We start from the raw sequence: 23,834 nt of genomic DNA, 5'->3' as shown, positions 1-23,834 counted from the left end.
AAGAGAACCCCCAGGCTAGCAGATTGGTTCTAGTTCCTAATTATACTCAAGTGTAAGGTTACCTTGAAGTATACACTAGCACACTGCTTCAGTTATAGAGCCAGTTGTCCTAATCAATCAGTATGATCACTGGAGCCATCCAGCACCTTTCATTCAACACTTTGATTAACACTGTGTGGAAGATAAACAGTGATAACTTTAATGCTTTGAGGCTCTATGATCATTTAATAAAACTAACCCACATAGACTTTTAATTTGTAAGGCACAGAATAGCTCATTACCTTATGAGTGAGCAGTGGGTCTGATATTAAAACCTACCCACAAAACTTGGATGATCATCTTTGTCAACTCAGTCAAATATTTTTTGCTGAGGATAAAAAATGTAATAACTGGAATCTTCCAGTACTTCAACAAAAATAGTAGGAAAAATAAAGGATTTTCCTGGAGTTTTGTTGTTGTTGTTGTTCCTTATTTTGTAATTTTTCATTTTAATAAAAAATGTTTCGTAGGTTTGATGGACATTTGCAACAATCAAGAAGCAAGTGATTATTCATATTAGAAAAGTTAGTTTCAATGAAAATCTAGATGAATGTCAATATTTGGAAAGCTAGTTTCTTTTTTCATTTGTTGTTTGTTTCCTCTGTGTAGCCTGGCTGACCTGGATCTCATTCTGAAGGCCAGGCTGTTCTCAGATTCAGAGATCTGCCTGCTTCTGCCTCCCTCTGTCAGCACCTGGACAAGCTGGTTATTGGGCAAGTTGTGAAGATTTAGTTGTTGGGTATTAGTCATCAGTACTATAGATACTGTTATCTAGATAATCTCCACACACATAGAAATCTCTGCAAATGTTTCAGAGACTGCTTTCTTGGGAGTATAGTGTTTGTCCTATACTTTAGTTGGAACTTGGAGAAAAGCCCAAGTGATGGATAACTGCCGGAGTATTCTACAGCTTACCATTGTTTATTCTGAGTCATTTATCTTAATATTTCTAGTTAGTACTAAAGTGCTGGTGCTGAGCCTACCAAGTCGTAGGAAATACTGGACACTTGACAGACTTGCCTGAAAAACAAAGACGTAGTTGTAAAATGCCTGACATGTAATTTATATACTTAAAGGCACTTAAACATCATTTTACTTGTACTTTTAAGGCCACAACAGCATTTTTTTTTTTTTTTTACAGAAGAGTAAACTAACTAAAGGAAAGTAGGAGAAAAAAATGCAGCAGTGTTTATTTTATAAATTTTACAAGAGTAAATTTTATAAAATTTAAAATGTTCTTTGATAGTGGGTTCTGAATTCTAGTTTTTATAACAAAGTAGCAAGTAAGAAGAAGGTGGGACAGGTGAAGTCTCATTCACTAAAGTGTGCATTTCTGTTTCTCAAGGGAAACCTCCACTTCAAACTCCAAGACGTCAGTTCTGGATGGAATCGTGCCTATTGAGAGCCGAACCTCCATACTTACAGCAGACCACAAAGAGTGTATGTATCATTTAGGGCTTTGGATCAGTAATTTAAAAGAGTATTATTATTAGATTTTTCTTTTCTCAATTCTTCTCTGGCCAGCTTCCATGGAGTAAAAGCATTTTAAGGATATTAACTATCAAAAGAAACTAACTCTTTTGGGGTTTTTTTGGTTTTTTGTTTGTTTGTTTGTTTTTGTTTTTTGTACAGAGTTTATTCAGGGCATGGGAAGGGGAGTTAAGAGGGTAGTAGAGGCAGAGAAAGAGAGTAGAGAAGTAGAAGCTGGCCATGAGCATGTTGGAGAGAGTGGGGAAGGGCAGGGGAAGGGAGAGGGGACGGAGCAGGAGCAAGACAGAAAGAGGATCAAGAGTGAGAACAAAGAAACTTCTAAGAACAGGGACCTTGGTGAGTTTTATGAACATACTTTCTTTTGGAACATGAAAGAGCAAATAAATTACCTGTTCATAGCAGTTTATTCAAGGAAATCAATAAGTACATTACATAAATCAAGTTTTTAATATAACCACTTTGTTTTATACAAATATGAGAATGGTATTTTTATTCTGCGGGTTCACAGTTAGATAGAAGGAAAAGACATGGAATGTCTACTCCAAATACATTTCTTATATATTAGCTCACTTAATCTTAGCACTGTACTTTGATGGCATTTTCTAGATCTAGAGCCTGTACCACCACTATTAAACTTTATGCCCTGTCACAGTGTGAGTGACATCTGGGGCAGGCTGGTGCATTTGATCTCAAGATTGAGACTGATACACAGGAGCTGCAGAGATGGCTCATGCTCATTGTTAAGAGAGCTGACTGCTCTCCCAGAGCTCCTGGATTCAGTTCCCAGCAACCACAGGGTTGCTCACAACCATCTGTCATAGAACCTGATGCCCTCTTCTGGTATGTCTGAAGACAGTGTACTCATATACATAAAATAAATAAATCTAAAGACAGACAGATCTGATCTACATGACAACTCTAGTATAGCCAGGACTACCACATATAGAGACTGTCTCAAAAACAAATAGGAACAACAATAAGAAAATGAAATGGAATGTATATTTTTTGTAAAATAATCTAGGGAAGATTCTCAACATGTAAAGTAAAACCCAAGTTACTCATTTTTGGCTCTGTTGTTACCAATTTACATTGTCTTCTTGGGTCTGTGCTGTGCTTTGGGAAGAGAAGATAGTAGGTGACTACAAGCTGCACAGGTCTGAATGGGACTGCTGTGGTTTTGTGAGTCAGGTCTGCACTTTATTGTATGTTGTTCCTGGGTATGTTTTGTCTGATACACACTATCTTCCTGTAAAATGTGTGTAGTAGGGCTTGGCAGCTACTCTAGTGCTAATGCTATCTGCTATTGTAACTATCATGACATCATCAGTACATTTAATTTAAAAAAACTTATTTAATACTTTTATGTAGCAGTAACACAGGACAAGACATTCTGTCCCTTAGTGTTATAGCCTGTCATTGAATAAGTATGTTCTATGCTGTACTACTTTTTGGTAAACATTTGATCACAATATTTTTGTCAGGTAATGTGCTTTGTGTATTGAGAGGGGACAGTGGGTTATGGTGGCAAACACGGGTGAAAATCATCTCTCACTGAATTAATATTTACAGACTAAGAGTATGAGCCCATTAAAAAGTATAGGGGTATTTAATCAAACTAAACATAGACATCTTTTTTCCCTCTTGAGGTTATCATGTTTTGCATCATTCACAAATGCCAAGCCTCATATTGACATAAAACTTAGACAAGAGACATGAAAGGGATTTCCTTTTTAATTGGGCTATAAAATTATGACATATCTGAGAAAACATCTGTATCTATTTGGATGATTGCTACCAAAAGAAAAACGCCCATCCATTTTATAGACAACTGCAAAGTCGAGGTTGCAGATCTCTTGTAGAGTTCTGCTAATGAAGGTGGCTAGTTTTTTAGGAGTCTGGAGTCCCCTTAGAGTAGTTACCATTATGGTAAACTTTGACAATAATGGCAAGAATTGTATCCAATTTGGAGAAGCCAAGTGGTTCAAGTATGAAGTTTTTCTTCCATGTTTGCCTTTGTGGGAAATGTACACATTGTTGAACGCATACAGAGTAAGAGTCACAGAGAGGCCTTCCTCCTTGAGATATTACAAACTTTCTGGTAGTTTATTAAGATAAAACTCTTTAAGTCTAGGTAAGTCTTTGCTTTTTGAGTTATATGAATCTAGCTTTTTGTCTGGAATGTTTAAGAAGTTACTCTGGTTTTGTTTGTTTGTCTGTCTGGTTTTCCAGCTGTGGCCAACACGGTTGCAGATGTTGAAAGCTCTGGGTCCACCAGCTCCAAGTGCCCGGTTACCTCTGAACGCAGCCTCGGCCAAAAACTAACATTAAACTTAAAAGAAGATGAAATAGAAGCTCATGTACCAAAGGAGAACGTTGGTTTACCAGAAGAAAGCCCTCGAATTTCTGCTGCTCCTTCTGATACTCACGAGATTCATGTAAAAATATTACTTTTTTAATGCTTTCTAAATTTTAGTATAGTTGGGCTTTAAAGTTGCTCATTTAAACTTAATCTGCTCATTTGACAACAACATTTTTAAGATCTCAAAAAATAAGTATAAATGTTTTGTGGCATATAAAATAACACAAACTTTAAGAGATTAGTTTTTATGTAAAATCAAAAGATTATATTAAGGCACAATTAACATAATATTAATTAATATTAGCAGTTTTGTTGTTGCTCATTTGCTTTAAAATGGAAGGGATTTTTGTTTTGTTTTTTAACTACTTGAGACGTATTAACTGCTTGAGACATTTAGACATCATTTGTAATAAGTGAATATAGTAAACAGGATCTCCCTGCATATCTGTGGGAGAGAGACACTAGAAAAAGAATTCTTTTAGTACTTCATAGGACTTTCTGCTTTTCTACAGTCTTATCAAATCCCTTTCACGAGTAAGGGAAATTTGAGTAAATGGAGTTAGGAATAACTCTTAATAACTCTTCTAACTCATAAAAATCAAATTGTATGGAATTTGGGGAGTTTATTAATTCATAAATTCATCCACATTCATCTTTTTAAGATTCTCCCCCTGAAATAAATGGCACTAAATTTCCTATTTCTAAAGTTTGGAGGCAACAAATCCATGGGAGTAGGTAATGGGACTCCTCACTTCTAGGTTGGGTCCAGTCTGCCAGTTCACTATTTGGGGAGTGGGAAAATGTCTTTGTCTAGGTGGGTGATAATGTCTACCTTCTTGGTCAGGAGATCTCTCTGTTACTCTCTACCTCCTCCTTTTTCTCCCCTTCCCTTACCAAAAGGTAAATGCAAGGACCATTCCTTCTTCCACCAAACCCTTGCAAGAGAGGTACTGAACTTGAAAGCCTTAGGAATTTCATGGTTTATGCAGCCCCAGCAAAGGGAAGAAGATTGAGTCTAGCCCAAGGGAGCTTATGTAGGTGAATTGTTCTTCAACCTTACGGGGATCATGCTGTTTAGAAAGTGTGGATAGTTAGGTAATTTGGGGATTATTGTTTGGGGTTATTTCCTTTTCTCTAAGTTTTTTTCTTGGTAAAAGAATAAGTCTTTAATTTTCTTAGAATTGTTAGCATAATGATTTTCAAGATTTTGTTAATGCTGTCTTTTTAGCTAAGAAAATGTGGGATTTCTAGTTTAATTCCATCCATAATATGTGTAGTTATTTTGATTGAGGTTTCATTTCTTAAATGGATGTTTCATGACATAAGTCAAGTGTAGTTTGTATTTTAAAATGGACACACAAAGAGTAAGATGTCGTTAAAATTCTGTGTGCTTTAGATCAAAATGAACTTTATAATTCATTAACTAGTTTCTTTACCTTTAACTCATTTTAGCTAATTGGATGTGAAAATCTTGAAGTTCAAAATTCAGAAGAGGAGGCCAAGAATCTTTCATTTGATGAGTTGTATCCCTTAGGGGCAGAGAAACTTGAGTATAATCTCAGTACTATTGAGCAGCAGTTTTGTGACTTGCCTGATGACAAAGACTCTGCTGAATGTGATGCTGCTGAAGTAGACGGGGAACTTTTTGTGGCCCAGAGCAACTTTACCCTGATTTTAGAAGGTGAAGAAGGAGAAGCTGAGGCAAGCGACTCTGCAGCACCTAATATGTTACCGAAAGCGACCAAGGAAAAACCTGTGTGCCACAGGGAACCCCATAATCAGGAGCGCGTTACAGATTTGCCATCTGCTGTGACTGCTGACCAAGAATCCCACAAGGTAGAGACTTTACCGTATGTGCCTGAACCGGTTAAAGTGGCAATTGCAGAAAATCTGTTGGATGTAATTAAAGACACCAGAAGTAAGGAAGCAACTCCCGTGGCAGCAGGTGAGGCTGGTGATGAGGACGGAGCAGTGATAGTCTCAAAGGCTGCACATTCGTCCAGGCTGACAAACTCTACACCGAAGACTGTTAAGGAACCACATGCAGAGACTGTAAATACCAGCCAGAATGATGACATGGTTTCTTCTAGAACTCTCACAAGAAGGCAGCATGCCCTAAGCCTGAATGTCACATCAGAACAAGAGCCTTCAGCAGTTGCCACTCCTAAGAAGAGAACTAGAAAAATTAAAGAAACTCCTGAGTCTTCTGAAAGGACCTGTTCTGACCTAAAAGTAGCACCTGAGAACCAACTGACAGCTCAGAGTCCTCCCGCTCCTAGGAGAGGAAAGAAGAAGGACGTTAGCCAAGGCACACTGCCAAGTTCTGGTGCTGTGGAGCCGGAGCCGGAACCTCAGGGTACGCCGGGAAGACTGAGGCTGAGAACGCAGCCACCCGAGCCAGCAGCTGAAGAAACTCCTTCTAGAACAAAAGTCAGGCTTTCATCTGTTAGAAAGGGAACCCCTAGAAGACTTAAGAAGTCTGTAGAAAATGGGCAAAGTACAGAAATTCTAGATGATCTCAAAGGGAGTGAGGCAGCAAGTCATGACGGGACTGTCACAGAGCTGAGGAATGCCAATTTAGAAGATACTCAGAATATGGAGTATAAACAAGATGAACACAGTGACCAGCAACTGCCTCTAAAACGAAAGAGGGTCAGAGAGAGAGAAGTTAGTGTGTCAAGTGTGACAGAAGAGCCAAAGCTTGACTCATCCCAGTTGCCTCTTCAGACAGGACTCGATGTACCTGCCACCCCTAGGAAACGTGGTAGACCCAGGAAGGTAGTTCCCTTAGAAGCTGATGGTGGCACAACTGGTAAGGAACAGACAAGTCCTCAGAAGAAAGATGTTCCGGTTGTCCGGAGATCTACACGGAACACCCCAGCTAGAAATGTGAGTACTTTAGAAAAATCAGTTTTAGTGCCAAATAAGGAAGCTGCTCTAGTGGTGACATCTAAGAGGAGACCTACAAAGAAGTCTGCAGAGGAAAGCTCAAAAGATCCATCAGCGGCAGTCTCAGACCTGGCGGGTGGAGCAGCCCACACAGAGTCCGCTGACCGAAGGGACGGACTGCTTGCCGCCGCTGCTCTCACGCCATCTGCCCAGGGCACAAGGACTAGGTCTAGAAGGACCATGTTGTTGACGGACATTTCTGAACCCAAAACTGAGCCTTTATTTCCTCCTCCTTCAGTGAAGGTTCCAAAGAAAAAATCAAAAGGTATTTAGTTTTATTCATTTTTATCTTTCTTAGAATACAGAGCCTAAAATTTTGAGGGTTTTGTTGTTGTTGTTGTTGTTGTTTTAGTTAATTATTTAGTTAATTTCCTTAAAGAAAAATTGTGATTAAGACAGAACACCTACTCCCAAAAAACCCAAACCACCAGATAAAATTGACAAAAAGGTTTGTTTCCAGGTTGATGTTCAAATTGACGATTACCCAGATGCTCTATGGCTTTGTGTCCCACAGTCCATTTGACACAGGTCTATCTTGTTCTCTTTCCTCTCTGTCTTTATATCTAAGTAACTTCATTTTGTTTCCCTTTAAATATAACTTTTTGCTGTATTTTAAAAAAAAAAGTCTTCTGAGCCAAACAGTGCTTGAAGTTTAAGAAACAGCATTCTTGTTTGGAATAATGTAACAAACACCTTAGTTCCTCTTTGTCGTGTTAACGTAATTTTCTATATAGCTGTTTTTCTGTTAAAAAAAATACATCTATTACAGAAAATTAGATAATATGCTTTAATCCATGGATGGTCTTATTAAAGAATAAATGGAATAAGCCAAGCACGGTGTACCCCTGTATTCCCAGTATTGAGGCAGCAAGGCCACCTTGGGCTATGTGGCAAGACTCTGTATTAAACCACATGCTACAGTCTATGAACGTACTTCCTTAATGATCATTTTCAGAAACTCATGGTAGATGTATATGTTAGAGCAGGCTCATTAGCCTCTGTGGAAGCCAAAGTGAATCTGGAACTAAGCATTTGGCTGAATTGGCTGGTCAGCAGACCCTCCACTTCTGCTCTATTTTTGCCTCCCAGCACTGAGAATGTAGGCACTTTCGATGTTGTCCAGCATTTTACATTACTGCAGGGACCTCCTCATGCCTACACAGCAGGCACTTTACCCATAGTCTTCTCCACATTTCCTGTTCCCAGATATTCATAGTCTTCAAAGCTCTAAGCATATATGAGATGATAAATTTGGTCACATGTGACATTTCATGTCACTAATATTCCTCTGGTGCTTGAGCATCTTCCTGTGGGATATTCTCATGGTTTAAGGATTCCTGTGTTAGAGTAGGCACCTTTTATTAGGTAGCTGGAGGTACAAGAGATATTTGAGAGTTGGGGTCTCGTTTTGAAGTTGACCACAGTGGAGTCATTTGACCACAAAAAGTAGCTACTAGAGCTACCTCTCCTTCTCCCCAGAGAGCTGTGTTCCAGCCCTGGATTTGTCTTGTCATTTTTAACTTTTTAATCCTCATAATACTGTTCATTGAAATGTTTTTCTGAAGTTTGCAGAGAGATGAGGCATCATCTTACAGATAATAAAACTTTGTGTCTGCCCTAAAAGAGGTGTGTTAAAGAAACCACGACTAGGCCAAACATTTTAAACAGGATACTAAATTCTTAAATTCCTTTTTGTTTTTTTTGTGACAGGGTTTCACTTTGTAACTTTGACTGCCCTAGAACTACCTCTATAGACCAGGCTGGCCTCAAACTAACCGAGATTCGCCTGCCTCTGCCTCCCAAGTGCTGGGATTATAGGCATGTACCACCACCACCAGCTAATTTCATCTTAGTCTTAAAAGTACATGTGGAAGCTTAACTGGAGACTAAGGTGCTCTGGGAAAGCCAAAGATGATGGATGTTGCTCCAGGTAGCCTAGAGAGTTGTGAATATAGACTTGCATTGTTAACAGTAGGAAGGGAGCCTTGCCACCAGAGGCCTGCAGTGTAAGGTCTGCCTCTCATCAGCTGGTGGGGAGGGTGTCTCGTGCTGCTAATGCTCTTCTCTTGGGAAGAGCCAGGGCTTTTATGGGCTAGGGAGGTGACTCAGTCAGTAAAGCACTTGACTCTCAACCTTGATGACCTGAGATTGAATCCCCAAGATCCATGTAAAAAACTGGCATGATGGAAGGGAGAGGCGGAATGCTTGTGAGCCAAGTAGCCTGGCCTGTGTAAAATTCCAGTGTAAGATCTGTATCAACCAAAAGTTGGAAGACACCTGGGGACCAACCCCGAAGGCTGTCCTCTGACCTCCATAGACAGACTCCTGCATCTACACACAAAAGAGCACACACAAAGGCTCAGACAAGTTTGGGGTTGGAGTTTGTTTTTGCTGGTTTTTTGGTGGTGGTGGTGGTGGTGGTGGTTTTTGTTTGTTTGTTTGTTTTGGGTTTTGGTTTTTTGGGGTTTTTTTTTGTGAGTAGTGGTGGTGTTTTGTATTGTTTTATTTGAGAGAGAATCAGGCCAACTGAGCCCCCAACTTATCATTTTCTTACCCCTACCTCCTGATGGAACAAATAGGTTTGGGCCTTCATGGCCCAGCAAAAGTCATACTAGTAAGATTAGACGTCTGACATTGGTCATCTGTCTATTTGCGTGTCTGTCTCTCTTTGCGTGTCAGTGATGTGCATATCATACAAAACTTGTTTGTAAAGCACTTGCTATATGCATCGGATTGTTCTGATCTTTACTGAGATAATTTTCATCTGTATCTTACTTTTTAATTAGCTGAGGCAGGGGTAGTGAGTTCAGAGTCCCGAGTGTAATCTCTGCACTGCTTATGTCATTGCCACTGCTATGGTAGTGCTGTTTAAAGGAGAGTCTGCATGCCGCATTTCTTTTCTATGGCTTACTTTGCAACCCTCTCATTGCCCCCCCCCCAGGATCCTTCCCTGACCCCCTTAACTCTGAGCTGGTGGGGACCCCCACCCTGGCACTTTAGTTATTTTTAAAATGTCTTCATTTGCATGTAGCATTGTATAGATCTTGTTTCAGGTTTTTATGTATGTACATAGCAGTGATCATATTCAGCTCTCCTCCCTACCCTTTCACCCCTCTCCTCTTAGCTGCTCCCTCCATTTCTTGCACTTCTTTTTTTTTTACTTTTACTTTGTATAGTTAATTAGGGAGTGGTTAACTAGTCATCTGTGTTATCTATAACCTCCTACTATTTTTCAGCTTTAACTTTGATAAACTTTCCCACCTATCCATCCCTTCCCCATTAGAATGAGTAGCTCATAATGAGGTAGCTAGAAAGGGTTTTGTTTTGATTTTTGGTGTTTGGTGTTTCTCTTTTAATAGCCCTGACTGTCCTGGAGCTCCATCTGTAGACCTTGAACTCACAGAGCTCTGCCTGCCACCACCACCCAGCCTTAGGATGAGGTTTTAAAGTTGGAGTCTCTTCTTTGCAAGTAAAATTGCTCTTGCAAATAAAATTCACAGTGTAATGAAAACCTCATCTAGAAATGGAGACTCGCAGGCCACATGGGATTCATTCAGCTCCTGAGAGGAGCTGAGGGTCAAACTAATATTCAGTAGCTTTGTGCTGCCTGGAGGCCCATTGTTATGATGTGATAGCATTTACTTTGATGCCTTAACTATTCATGGACAGTGGACTTCCTTAAATAAGAAGGGGGTGTTTTGCCATCACTTCTGTCTCCTGACGTGGATAATAAATGTATATGCTGTATTGTCTTTGGATGTTTTTGTCTTTCTAATGCATACCGTTTCTTCCAGGATTTTTGCTGCTGTATATTGATTGCCTTTTGTTTTGTAAACCAGACATAGTTACAGGTCGATGTTTTGTTTGTTTCCTGCTTGTCTTTAGCTGAGAACATGGAGGCCGCAGCCCAGCTGAAAGAATTGGTGTCAGATTTATCTTCTCAGTTTGTTGTTTCCCCTCCTGCCTTGAGAACCAGGCAGAAAAGTATATCCAATACTTCCAAGCTTCTAGGTGAACTGGTAAGGAAGGCATGAAAACATCTCTGTGATTATTGAGTTATTTGTTTGTGTGTAGACTGTATACCCCAGAATTGTCTAGAAGTCATAATCTTGCCTCAGGCTTCTGAGAGCTGAGATTAAAAGGATGTTTAAGCGATTTTTTTTCCCTAAGTAAATTTGTTGAAAAAAATTATTTAAAGATGCAGGTGGGCTCACAGTTAACTGTACTAGCTGTTCTGGTAGAAGACTCAGGTTCAGTTCCCAGCTCAAAACCTGTAGCTCCAGTTTCTGGGTATCCAGCCTTCTCTTGTAGCCTCCTGGGGTGCCAGACTTGCATGTGGTACACACGCCCTCAAAATACTCAGACACAGGAAATAAAAATAATAAATATTTTAAGCAAGGTAACTTACATTTATATCAAAGGCCCAACCCTGTGTTTGCGGTCTTTAAGACAGGGCAGCAGCAATGTTGTAGCTACAGTTAGGAGTCAAGGTTTAAAATTAAAGTGCTTGCCAGGCATGGTGACATTCACCCTGAATCCCAGAACTCAAGGCAGAGATAGGCTCCCTTGAGTTCAGTTCCAGCCTCTTCTATGTGCTTAGTCCTCAGCCAGCCAGGGATGCATAGTAAGACCATCTCAAAAACAAACAAACAAACCAATAGTAACAAACATGGCCCTTAAAATTATCTGGGTGTTTAGTTGAAGGGACAATTAGTATGCTGAGTACAGTCGTCTCTGCCCAAGTGCCTCTGTCAATATAGGGATGGAGGGGACAGCTGCAGGGATTCAAGTGAAACATGGTGTAGGCTTTGAGTAGTTTCTGTGGAAAGCATTCTAGGAAGGAAGAAAGCCACCTTTGGTGACCCAATGCCTATAAGATAGAGAGAACCTGGCCTCAGAGCTGAAGACATGTTAGGAGGGTGGCTGGTAGAAGTGTAGAGTGAATGCTGACAAAACAAGGTCCAGCCAGTGTGGGCTGAGGAGAGAGAACCATTCTAGTCTAGACCATCAAGTTTCTGTCAGAGAGCCAGAGGGCTCTGTGTAGGACCTAGGAGGGTTAGCAATGCTTGACTCCTTGTCTGAGCAGGGTACTTTTTTAATCAGTACTTTAAATGTTTGATTACAGCCAGGTGGTAGTGGTGCGTGCCTCTAATCCTGGAACTCAGGAAGCAGGAGGAGGTGGATCTCTGAGTTTGAGGTCAATCTGGTCTACAAAATGAGTTCCAGGGCTACAGAGAGACAGAAATAGAGAAGCCCTGTCTAGAAAATCAAACTCTTAATTGCTTAAGCAATTTATATTTTTAAATTTCTAACCCATAGGAGAGTGACCCTAAACCATTAGAGATCATAGAACAAAAACCAAAAAGAAGCAGGACTGTGAAGACAAGAGCAAGCAGGTAAGCAGCACTAGCCCCATCTTCCGTTCATCCCCTGGAGCCAAGAGGGTGCTAGAAAGGGTGAGACCACTTCTCACACAAGCCTAGCCTTGACATTGTGGAGTTCAGCACTTGAAGTTAACATTCGCCACAGAGTGAAGACATACAGTTTATTGTCCACTTGGCGTGGTTGGAAGAGAAGATAGTCTACCTCTTCATTAATTTAAGTCCCACAGCTGTCTCACTACTTAGCAGTATTACTGCATGTGTGGTAAATATGTCCATGTGAGATGCCTTTGTGTAGCAGGACTCTCAGGCTGTGCTTAGGCTTGGCTGACAAATGAAAGTACAAATTCCTTCAACGCGACACAGTTGGCACCGCTCACATGTACACTGCCTTTGTATATGTTCATGCCACTTGCTACTGTTTATAAATTCGTGGGTCTGCTGGCTCTCATCCCATGAGCTGACTATAGGTACGTGGGCCATCCTTGTAACTGCAGAATTTTAGACATATCTGTGGCTGAGTATGCCCCCCGGCACACATGGGGACGCGGTGGGTGGTGAGGCCTTAACCCTGCCTGCAAGTCCACTCTCCAGGTCTCTGCGAGAGAAGCACTTGACCAGACAGCACTTTGTGCCCATTCCTACTTGACTGTATCTTTCTTTCAGAAACACAGGAAAAGGAAGTTCTTGGTCACCTCCTCCTGTAGAAATTAAGCTGGTTTCTCCCTTGGCGAGTCCAGTGGATGAAATAAAGACCGGCAAGCCAAGAAAAACTGCAGAAATAGCAGGAAAAACTCTTGGAAGGGGCAGAAAGAAGCCATCTTCTTTTCCAAAGCAAATTTTACGCAGGAAAATGCTGTAATTTTTAGCCCAAGATTTTAACACGCACCTGTTTGTAAAAGTCAACAGTATTTGTGTGGATTATTAAAGTCACCAATTTGGATGGAAATACTTTATATAAATTGTACAATTTTGTAAGCAGTAAATGAGTAACTCCACATGGAGTGCAGTTCTTGTAGTGCAGGCGTTTTATACGACTTGATGCGTTTATATCAATGTAAATATGACTTATCATTGGGAGGTTAAATAAACTACTGTAAAGTACACTGTGTGTCTGGTAGATTTTTGAGAGGAGCTTTCTGTTTGAGTTGTAATTTTATATGCTACTGGACATATGTTCATATCCTTTCTTTACAGTTAAGATACTAGAACTGTCTTAAAATGAGGGCGATGAACTATTGATTATTTTTAACATTGCTGTTTTATAATGTATGCACTTTGATGCTGTTCCTCGGATCTCTGGTCAGTACCTGTGCTCATTGGGCTTTGCCTGATACTGTGTTGAATTTGAATTGTGGGCATGTGATTTTGCCTTTTTGTAGTTTTACAAATGTTGTGTAATCTACCTCAAATGAGTAATTTTCCAGTACTGCATCGGTTTCCTAGCTAGCAGTTCTCTTCAGTAACTTAAGGACTATCTTGTCTCTCAGTTCAGAGACTTAATTATCCAGGTTAGATTGACCGGTTTCACTGCTTCCTAGCAACCTCATGGAAGGATTGAAGAAAGAAATAAAACAGTGCACCGACGTGTGCCTGCTGCTGAGAAGAGGAGCCGACAAGGTTTAGACTTCCCATGCTGTGAAAGAGCTTGCGACTTCGTCACAGGAGCCTCTCTAGTATTCAGGTTTTAAACTGGTAACTGCCACAGAACCTCAGGCACAGGTTACAGAGAATGGAAGAGTGTGAGCAGATGTCGGAAAAGAGGAAAGGAACCCTCTTTTCTGCAGCGTGTGTACCGTTGGTAATGGCGCCTGATGGAAGCCATGATGTTCATCAATAAATAAGTGTTGTCAAATAATTTATGACAGGTAATTGATAGTGTGTAATGAATGGACGCTTAATAATTGATACCTAAAAGCAGACTTTGTCAGCTAAGCTTTGGATGTTTTCGTGAGCAGTGTGCTTTGTGTGTTATTTTTCTACCGAGTAGCATCATGGATAATGAGAAAATGGGGAGAGTGCCTGTGCCGAGATCGGACAGTGTGAGAGTGGCCGTCCGGGTGCGGCCGTTCAGCCAGGTCAGTCCATGCTCATTGCCTTGCTGACAATTACTGCCTGATTTTATTAATTTTTTAATAATAGTTTCTGAATTTGTATTTAAGCTGCTTGTCATTTATGAAATATTAAACTTATTTAAATGGATTTGTCAAATGATTCACAAAAGCTCTAAGCATAATTTAGTAAACATTTAATTTCATTCCTTGGTACAAGTAGCACAATAAAAAAAACTGACAAGAGAAATACTGTCAAGTTAATAATTATTTAACCAGTGCAGTTTGCTAAATAGAGATGTGCGGTGTCTGTTTTTACTGCATGTCGGTGTGGGGCAGAGATGTCAGTTGGTAAGTGTGCTTGCCTACCGTGCATGAATCCCTAGGGTAGCTCATCAGCACTCTATGAAATGAGGCACAGAGATGTGTGGAATGCCAGCTTGAGGCGAGGCAACCTACTAGAAGCTCAGTTTTTATCCTTGGCTATGTTGTACATTCAAGGCCAGCTTGCACTACATGAAACACCAAGAAATGTTTATCTTAAAAGTAAGTCTTGCCACATGTGGACACGTCAGTGATCCCAACATAGAAAGCTAAGGTAGCAGAGTCATGTTCCTGACCAGACTTCAGTCACATAATGAGAACGTGCCAGTGTGCACTTACATGTTAGTTTTATGGAAACACTGCTCATGAGATCTCATGCGCAAGGCTGCCTCCTCCCCTTGGCTGTGCCCCATCTACCTAGCATACATGGGCACACTCTGCATACCACTCAAGTCAGAAGAACTGGAACTAAGCTCTTCCACAGGTTCCAGAGAGGATGCTGTTCTGTAAGAAGCTTGCCACAGAGGTAGAGAGCTGTGCTGTGTGTTCCCAGTGGAACCTGCTATCCCCCTTTCCATTATAGCACGCTTGTCTTTGCCCACTGTGACCAGTGAAGTTTTGTTACTCTATGACTGCTAGAAAGTGCTAGAGCTAAAGAGAAGTGTCCAGGCAGCTGGAGAGGGTGCAGTGTGTAAGAGCACTGGCTATTGCAAAAGACTTGGGTTCTATTCTCTCCTTGCCTGAGAGCCCAATTTATGCATCTGCAGGTGGCAGCAAACTTCACTGTCACCCCCTGGTAGGAGGTACAGAGAGCTCCTGGAGCAGGCAATGTCCCAGTGTGAGACTATGCTAATGCCATGTGGCTCGTTCCCATCAGCTCTGTGGTGGGCCCAGTCATCACACTAGGTGTGGAAGGAGAAGCTTTCGATCATGTGAGAGTTCTGCAAATTACATCTTTGCCATACAGGAAATGAGAAGTTTGCACTTTGTACCTTGCAACCCTTGTGCAAGCAAACACACACATACCAGGTCAAGAACTGAAAGGATTTTACCTGCTACTCACCTCCAAGGAATGTCTGAGATATCCAGGATCCTGAATCTTGATGCCACCAGCTCGTACCCTCATGAGTACATATGATGGATGAATACACAGTCCCTACTGTGTCACCTTAACGACTCTAATCTTCACTGATTAGCATAGTGTAGACATATAGTAGAGACAGGCCATGCTGGCAAGCAAGAAAACCAGGTTCTCAGGCACTCTGCTTTGTGATAGTTGGTCTGTGTGACAAGACCTACAATGTTCAGTTCAACGGATCTAATGATATGGAACACTCAAGATGGTATTGGCTAAGGTACGGGTAGTGTACATGAGACCAAGAGAAGGTGTAGGTTCCTCTAGCACCTGTACAGTCAGGATGGGAGGTATCAAGCCTTACCAAAAGTCAAGCCCCATCTGGCTCGATCACTGTTGAGACTGTTGAAGGAACATGAGCGAGTCAAAATCCCAACCTCGGTTCTTTCACAGCCTATCCAGTCTCATCAGGATTACCTGGCAGCTTATAGTGCCTGTACTTCCTGTGCCCCTCCTAGTGTGGTATCAGAGGCTGTGACTATGAAATGTCCCCACAGGCTAGCATGGCAGAGTGTTTGCTTCCTGGAAGATAGCACTGTACTGGGGGGAGGTTGTGGAGCCTTTGGGACATCAGGCCTCACTAGCTATAAAAGCTACTGGGACCTTCAGCTTGACATTGCTTTCAGTCGAACCATTGCTTCCTGATGCTAAGCTGTGAACAGACTGCTACACTCTCCTGCTGCCAGTCCCCAAACAGTCCAGATAAGTCTTTCCATAAAGGTCACTTTGCTCAAGTTCTCTCACAGGCATGAGAAGGGTAGCCACTACAGTGTTGGAGGTCAAGGGTCCCAATTGCCCCCTCATCAGTACTGCCTTTACAACATATTTTGAATTCTTCCCTTTCATGCCTTTCCTAGTATAGTATCTACCCCCAGAATGTCCTCAGGGAACAAGGATATTAGTACAAAATGGGGGTGCTGCCCTAATTTTGGGCACACCAACACTTGTGTTACTCAGATGGTCTTACCCCCACCTTCACCAGTTTCTTTACGTGGCCCTAGAAAGCAGCCTTAGTTGCTATGGGCCTATGCACATTCAGCATTTGAATCCAGTAGAGCAATGGACTCTTTGTCTTCATTGGCCTAGTGAGTTCCTTGGGAGAACTGTGTGGCCCACTCATTCTGAGACATACTCTTGGCTCCACCTCTTACAACATTCCTATTTGGGATTCCATTAACAACCTGTTCCTAAGCCCCACAAGAAACTCCATCCCCTCTGGGACAGCAGAGGGGAAAGGTGAGACTATGCTTTGGGCTTATTTTCTTTCTGCTTAGGGGCTACCAAGATCACCTTGGGTTATCATTTTCCTGGAGTTCAGGAATGGAGCACACCACACCATTCCTGTTTCTACCCCAAGTGCCACCCATCCACCCTCTTTATGTATGACCATGTGTGTGCAGGTGCTCCCGGCCAACACCAGCCTTGTCCACATCATAAACAGGATTTGGTTCCTATTCCATCACCTGATGAAACACCATGACCAAGGCAACTTTAAAGGGAAGCATTTAATTTGGGAACTCAGGATTCCTGTGGGTTGTAGAGGCCATGCCTGTCATGGGAGGGAGTATGGCAGCGGGTAGGCAGGCCTGACACTGGGGCAGTAGCTGAGTGACAACAACCACAAGGCAGAGAGAGAGAGAACTGGGATGATGGGGCTTTTGAAACCTCAAAGCCCACCACAAGCGACACACCTCCTAACCCCAAACAGTTCAATCAGCTGGGGCCCAAGCATTCAAACAGTGGATAAAAAGGGCTGTGCAAAGCCTGGTGACATGTTTGATCCCTACAGCCCACTGTAGAAGGAGAAAAACGATTCCTGAAAGTTATCCTCTGATCTCCACACACACCATGGCAAGCACGCACATGCCACACATATATATCATACATATACATACACACATATACATGCACATATATACATCATACACATAGTAGAATGAAATATAAAAATGGCTTTCCTAGGTCCTTGAAATGCCTGGGCATAAGTGGCTTCTCCTATCCGTGCACTGTTCCCACAGAATACTCAGGACTTCCTTGATGCTTGCCCTGAGCTACCTGCCCTCTCATCATGCCTCTCATGGCCACAGTGGACAGTTTTCCTTGGATCTGTCAGGCAGTCTGGATGCTGTTCCTCAGGCCAGATGATGGGTGACACTACTCGTCTCTCAGCTCCATTTCTTCTCACAGAAGCACCACTCCCATATGCCAGGGCATGCTCACCTGAGATGAGGCTCTCAGGAACACTTGTTTAAGAGAGTTTGCTAACTGTTTAGGAATGCTGCTACAAAGTCCCGATCTCTGTCTCTAACGTCACATTCTATACCTTCTTCATAGTCACAGAGGAGCAAGAATCAGGTAGGTGTAGGCGGGAACCTCAGCTCTCATGTCCTTCAATTCCAAGCTCCTCCCTACTCCCTTCCAGGGTTCTAATACCCATATCCTCCTCCCGTTGTCACCCACTGCATGAAGCTGGACATGGTTTTTTCTTGGCAGCCCAGCCTTCCATTTCCCTAACATTGTGCGTATTGCAAGTCTTCTGATTCTTTAGCTCTTTTCCCCATAGCCATTGGCCATTGGTGGTCATCCAGCCCACAGCAACAACTCCACCACAGTGGCAAGGCACTCCTTGCTCCTTTGACAGCGGTACAAGTAGCATTTGGCAAACAGCTCAAAAACCTGCAATGCCTTCGGAGTATATGTGTACTCATTAGGAGGGTCACAGTACCTACCATACAGGGCACGCTTCCCACACAGAATTATATATCCAATGTGTATGGCCTCTTACTCTGGCTTCTCTTGTCCACATCCTCAGTTTTCTGGTTGGCTTGCCAGTTGTTCCAAAAAAAAAAAAAAGAATCTACTCCCAATAAATGAGGTGCCATGAGACAAAAGGAAGTGGTAGCCATGAGACAAAAGGAAGTGGTAGAGACTGGGGTTGCACAGAGTGAACCCTCCTAGCAGAAGCCTAGCCTTGGCAGATCCTACGACTAAGGTCAAAGAAGAGGGCTTATAAATCAGTCTTTCTCACTGCCTATACTGTGATGAGACACTGTGACCAAGGTAACTGAAAAAGGAAAGCATTGCTTATAGTTTCATAACTGGAAGCTTACTTACAGTTTCAGAGGGTTCAGTCCATGACCATCATGTCAAGGAGCATGGCAGCAGGTGAGCAGGCATGTGTCTCGAGCAATAGCTGAGCGCTGACATCTTACTGGCAAACTAGAAGCAGAGTGGGGATGGTCTCATTGGAGGAGGTGTGTCACTGGGGACATATTAAAAGCCAATGGCATACCCAGAGAGAGAGAGAGAGGGAGAGAGAGAGACAGAGACAGAGAGAGAGAGAGAGGGAGAGAGTCTTACTTTGAAACTTCCAATCCCACCCCTAGTGACACACCTCTTCCAACAAGGCCACGCCTAATCCTATACAATTCCACCAACTGGAAAACAAAAATTCAAATATAAGTCTGTGGGGGCCATTCTCACTCAAACCACTACAAGTGCTCAGGACAAGAGACTTCATCCAGCAAGAATGCACTATGATTCTGAGTTTATAACCTAACTACAGAGAGAAAAGAACTCTGGAAGCCAGTGTGTGATCTCCATGCATTCCGGAAACATCAGCATCCGAGACCCTAAGAACGAAGAGCGTGTGAAGACCTTTACCTTTGACCTGACATATTGGTCTCACGATGGATTTCAAAAGGATGAAGATGGTGTCCTTATTCCATCTGATCCAGCTAGTAAATTTGCAGGCCAGGTAAGTCGCTTAGAAATGTCAGTGGTAGATTTTGTCCTTTGTTTCCTTGTCTAACGTGGCATTAGACGCTTCAATGTTGTCCATGCCAGAGCAGAGAGATGACTCAGTTGCTGAAACTCTTGCTGCCTGAGCAGGAGGAGAAGCTGCAGTTGGGACACTCAGAAGCCATGTGAATGCCAGGCCTTGCTCCTTGGATTACAGCGCTTTTAAGAAGCAAGAGCTAGCAGGAGAGGCTCTGGGCACTAGCATGTCCTTGACGGAAATGTGGGGACCCCTGCCCCTCTTCTCTCTCACTGTGCTTTCTAGCAATCAGGAGATGGCTAAGTCTCTGTCCTTCACTTCTGCCATGACACATTGTATCATCTTGGAACTACAGCATGGGGCTAATTGAGCATGAGTTGAAATCATGATCCCAAGCCAGTTTTCCCCTTTGTAAACCGATTGTCTCTGGTCCTTTAACAATGAAAAGCTGGCTAAGGCAGTGAAGCACAGTGAAGGGAGCCCTTTCCTCTGGTCATAGAGCGGTGAGTGGCAAGAAACTTGAAATGTAACTAGGAGGTGTACCAGATTTTTTTTAAGATTTATTTATTTATTATATGTAAGTACACTGTAGCTGTCTTCAGACACACCAGAAGAGGGAGTCAGATCTCGTTACGGATGTTTGTGAGCCACTATGTGGTTGCTAGGATTTGAACTCAGGACCTTTGGAAGAGCAGTCGGGTGCTCTTACCTGCTGAGCCATCTCACCAGCCCCAGATTTTTTTTTTTTAGCTTGCAGATGATACCCAAAATATGTCCCAGTAGTACATCACACCACTAAAATTTTTATAAAATGACTCTATTCCCTACCTAAGACTTAACAACATTTTATATTATTTGAAATTTTCAATTTGTTGATGACAAAGGCTGGTGAGATGGAACCCCTGCCATGCCTGAGGACCTGAATTCAATCCCTGGGACCAACATGGTAGAAGGAGAAAAACAACTCCCAGAAATTGCCTCTGAATTCCGCACGTGCACACACAAATTCGCACATGAACACAAAATAAATAAATTAAAATGTAATTTTAAAAAATTTTTAACTGAGAACAACAAAAATCTCTAAATTTTGAGTAGTGTTGATTAGAAAGGACAGCACAATTGCTAAACTTGGCAATCACTCCTGAGGTTGACCGAGTTGCTTGGAAATAACTGTAGACTGAGCTAGACAGAGTATGCTCTGTGGGTAGCACCACTGGCTGATCTAGCAGAGGAGCTGAGCTTGGACCCCAGCATCTGTGTTGAATGGCTCACAGTCCCCTGTAACTCCAGCTCCAGGTTGTCCAACACCCTCCTTTGGCTTCCAAGGGCACCTGCACACACACACACACACACACACACACACAGACACACACAAAACCCTCTTTTAAAAAGCTGCAGATAGGGCTGGAGAGATGGCTCAGCAGTTAAGAGCACTGCCTGCTTCCTCTTCCAGAGGTCCTGAGTTCAATTCCCAGCAACCACATGGTGGCTCACAACCATCTGTATTGGGATCTGATGCACTCTTCTGGTGTGTCTGAAGACAGCTACAGTGTACTCATATAAATGAAATAAATAAACCTTTTTTTTAATAAAAAAAGCTGCAGATAACCTCATTCAAATACATTTTGAGTAAAAAGTACAGACACAGTGTTCTTGAAAACTATAAGCCCAATTCCGTTAATCCTAGCGATCACAGAATCCTTACAGTACAGTAAACCTTTATTATCTTTGTTTGCTTGTTTTGTTTGTTTGTTTGTTTGTTTGTTTGATACAGCATCTCGTTATTTAGCCCTGGCTAGCCTAGAACTTACCATATGGACCAGGCTGGCCTCAAACTCACAGAGCTCCTCTGACCCTGCCTCTCAGATGCTGGTATTAAAGGCATGTGGCTTTTTAGTCCTTTCTATAAGAAATAAATAGTATTAAAATTGGTTATTGTAACGTTTCCCTTAGTAAATCAGACTGTGTTGGTGTGTGTTTCTTTCTCAGAATTAAAAATAATACAAATGCCGGGTGTGGTGGTGCACACCTTTAAGGCAGAGGCAGGCAGATTTCTGAGTTCGAGGCCAGCCTGGTCTACAAAGTGAGTTCCAGGACAGCCAGGGCTATACAGAGAAACCCTGTCTTGAAAAAGAAAAAAGAAAAAAAGAAAAAAAAAAGAAAAGAAAAGAAAAAAAGAAAGGAAAAAACCCAAATTCTATGGCTGTATATATTCTAACAAATAGTCCCAGGATGCTCCCTGTCTTACCTTTTGAGAGCTATTGCTTGTGACCAACATGGAAAGGAGCCAGGCCACACCCTGTCTTTTGAACAATCATGGACACAGTATTATTTGATTCTACTTTTAAAAAAATGTTTACTCAACAGGTGGTGGTGGCTCACACTTTTAATCACAATACTTGGGAGGCAATGGGAGGACGATCTCTGAGTGTTCGAGGCCAGCCAACCTGGTCTACAAATGGAGTCCAGAACAGCCAGGGCTCTCTTACACAGAGAAACCCAGTCTCGAAAAACAAGCAAGCAAACAAGCAAGCAAACAAACAAAAAGTTTCCATTTTTTCCCCTGTTTCTATCTCCCAAAGAACTCTACCACCATGCCTGCTTTTAAAGGTTTGTTGTTGTTGTTGTTGTTGTTGTAATATATTTAATATAGGCGCTGGAGAGGTAGCTAAGAGCATTGGCTGCTCTTCTTCAGAACCGGGGTTCAGTCTCAGCAGCCACCTGATGGCTCACAGCTGTCTGTAACTAAGGTTCTATGGTATCAGATGGCCTCGTCGGGTCTCCAAGGACACCAGGTGGCACATATGTGGTGTCTAAACATACATGTAGGCAAAATACCCATGTACATAAAATGATACAAATTTAAACATATTTTATGAGATATTTTTATTATTTTTTTTAGAATTTCACGCATGCATATTTGTATTTTTATGGTACTCACCCCTTACTCCTCTGCCTAAACTTCTAGATCCATCCACACCCCACTCACTCTCCAGCTGTCTCCTTATTTATTTATTTATTTATTTATTTATTTATTGACTCCCCCAGAGACAAGTTCTGGCTATCCATATGTTCAGGAGTGTGGGGCCATTGGCTGGAGCCTCTCCACTTACCAGGGGTCACACCCTCAAAGAGAATTGTCTTCCCCTAGAATCCATCCACTGTCAGTATGCTCTACTGTGTGTGCGGCTCTTGAGCCCCTAGCCCTCTGTGCTGGAGTAGGGACTGGCCTGTTGTTGTGCAGGTCTGGGCCTATGAGATGAGTGTAGTGGTCCTTCTTGGGTCCTCCCTGACGTCTGTCTGGCTCTCACTGTCTTTCTGTTCCCTCTCTTCAGTGGTCACTGAGCCTTGAGGGGAGGGTTGTTTCTTAGAGTGTATCATTAGGCCGCTTTCTGTTTGTATAAAAAGCACCTGTGATAACCCAATTTGAATCAAGACTTCAGTGTTGTAGGCCATTACATTTTCAGCCTGTGGTAAAGTAATGCATTACATTACAGCGGTGTGTGTGGAAGGGGGCGGGGAAACTATAGATTTCATAACAGAAAAAATGAAAGACAGAAAAAGACTAGGGTGTTTTCACAGCCTCCCAACGCTACCAACCTGGAAGCTAAACCTTTGACACATGGACTGTTGTTGGGTGGCACCCTGGATACAAACTGTGGTTCTGTGGAGGGGGCTGTGTTGTGTCAGTGTATGCACAAATGCATATGTGTGTTGAGGAAACTTTCAGGAGAGTCACCGCCACTGGTGACATTTAACGGTATCGTTTCTAGAGCGATGTCTTCCATGATATCGGAAGGGGAATTCTAGACAGTGCCTGGCGAGGCTACAATGCTACTCTCCTGGCCTATGGCCAGACGGGCTCTGGAAAAAGCTACTCCATGATTGGCTTTGGCACAAACAAGGGTCTTATTCCAAGAGTGTGTGAAGAGCTCTTCCAAGCTATTGAGAAGCAAAAGGAAAATCTAGAACCCCAGGTATGCCTTAGTTATTCTAGATTCCCGTCTCCTGGGAATTTTACCTGTTCTTCTCCTTTTTCTTTTTTTTTTTTTAAGATTTATTTATTCATTATATGTAAGTACACTGTAGCTGTCTTCAGACACTTTTTCTTCTCTCTCCAGCCCCACTCACTCGATCTGGCCCAAAGATTTATCTATTATATGTAAGTACATTGTAGCTGTCTTCAGACACACCAGAAGAGGGCGTCAGATCTCATTACAGGTGGTTGTGAGCCACCATGTGGTTGCTGGGATTTGAACTCAGGACCTTCAGAAAAGCAGCCAGTTCTCTTAACCGCTGAGCCATCTTTCCAGACCGAATTTCACCT

At 42.3% G+C, this 23,834-nt stretch overlaps 2 protein-coding genes across 2 annotated transcripts in view; both read left to right on the top strand.

Annotated features, from left to right (window-relative positions):
- Positions 1–14,510, top strand: part of Ahctf1 (AT hook containing transcription factor 1) — a 59,112-nt gene extending 44,602 nt beyond the window's left edge. The window contains exons 31-36 of the mRNA NM_026375.2: positions 1,385–1,479; positions 3,760–3,965; positions 5,342–7,103; positions 10,724–10,857; positions 12,158–12,234; positions 12,886–14,510. Coding sequence (NP_080651.2) covers positions 1,385–1,479; positions 3,760–3,965; positions 5,342–7,103; positions 10,724–10,857; positions 12,158–12,234; positions 12,886–13,081 — 2,470 coding nt within the window. The 3' untranslated portion in view covers positions 13,082–14,510. The remainder of the gene's footprint in view (positions 1–1,384; positions 1,480–3,759; positions 3,966–5,341; positions 7,104–10,723; positions 10,858–12,157; positions 12,235–12,885) is intronic.
- The window catches only part of Kif28 (kinesin family member 28), a 50,164-nt gene continuing 40,543 nt past the window's right edge, over positions 14,214–23,834 (top strand). The window contains exons 1-3 of the mRNA NM_001370897.1: positions 14,214–14,297; positions 19,295–19,486; positions 23,281–23,484. Coding sequence (NP_001357826.1) covers positions 14,214–14,297; positions 19,295–19,486; positions 23,281–23,484 — 480 coding nt within the window. The remainder of the gene's footprint in view (positions 14,298–19,294; positions 19,487–23,280; positions 23,485–23,834) is intronic.

This window comes from Mus musculus, chromosome 1 (assembly GCF_000001635.26).
Source record: "Mus musculus strain C57BL/6J chromosome 1, GRCm38.p6 C57BL/6J".
Lineage (NCBI taxonomy): Eukaryota > Metazoa > Chordata > Mammalia > Rodentia > Muridae > Mus > Mus musculus.
Note: the sequence above shows the minus strand (reverse complement) of the source record. Positions and strands in the feature narration are given on the sequence as shown.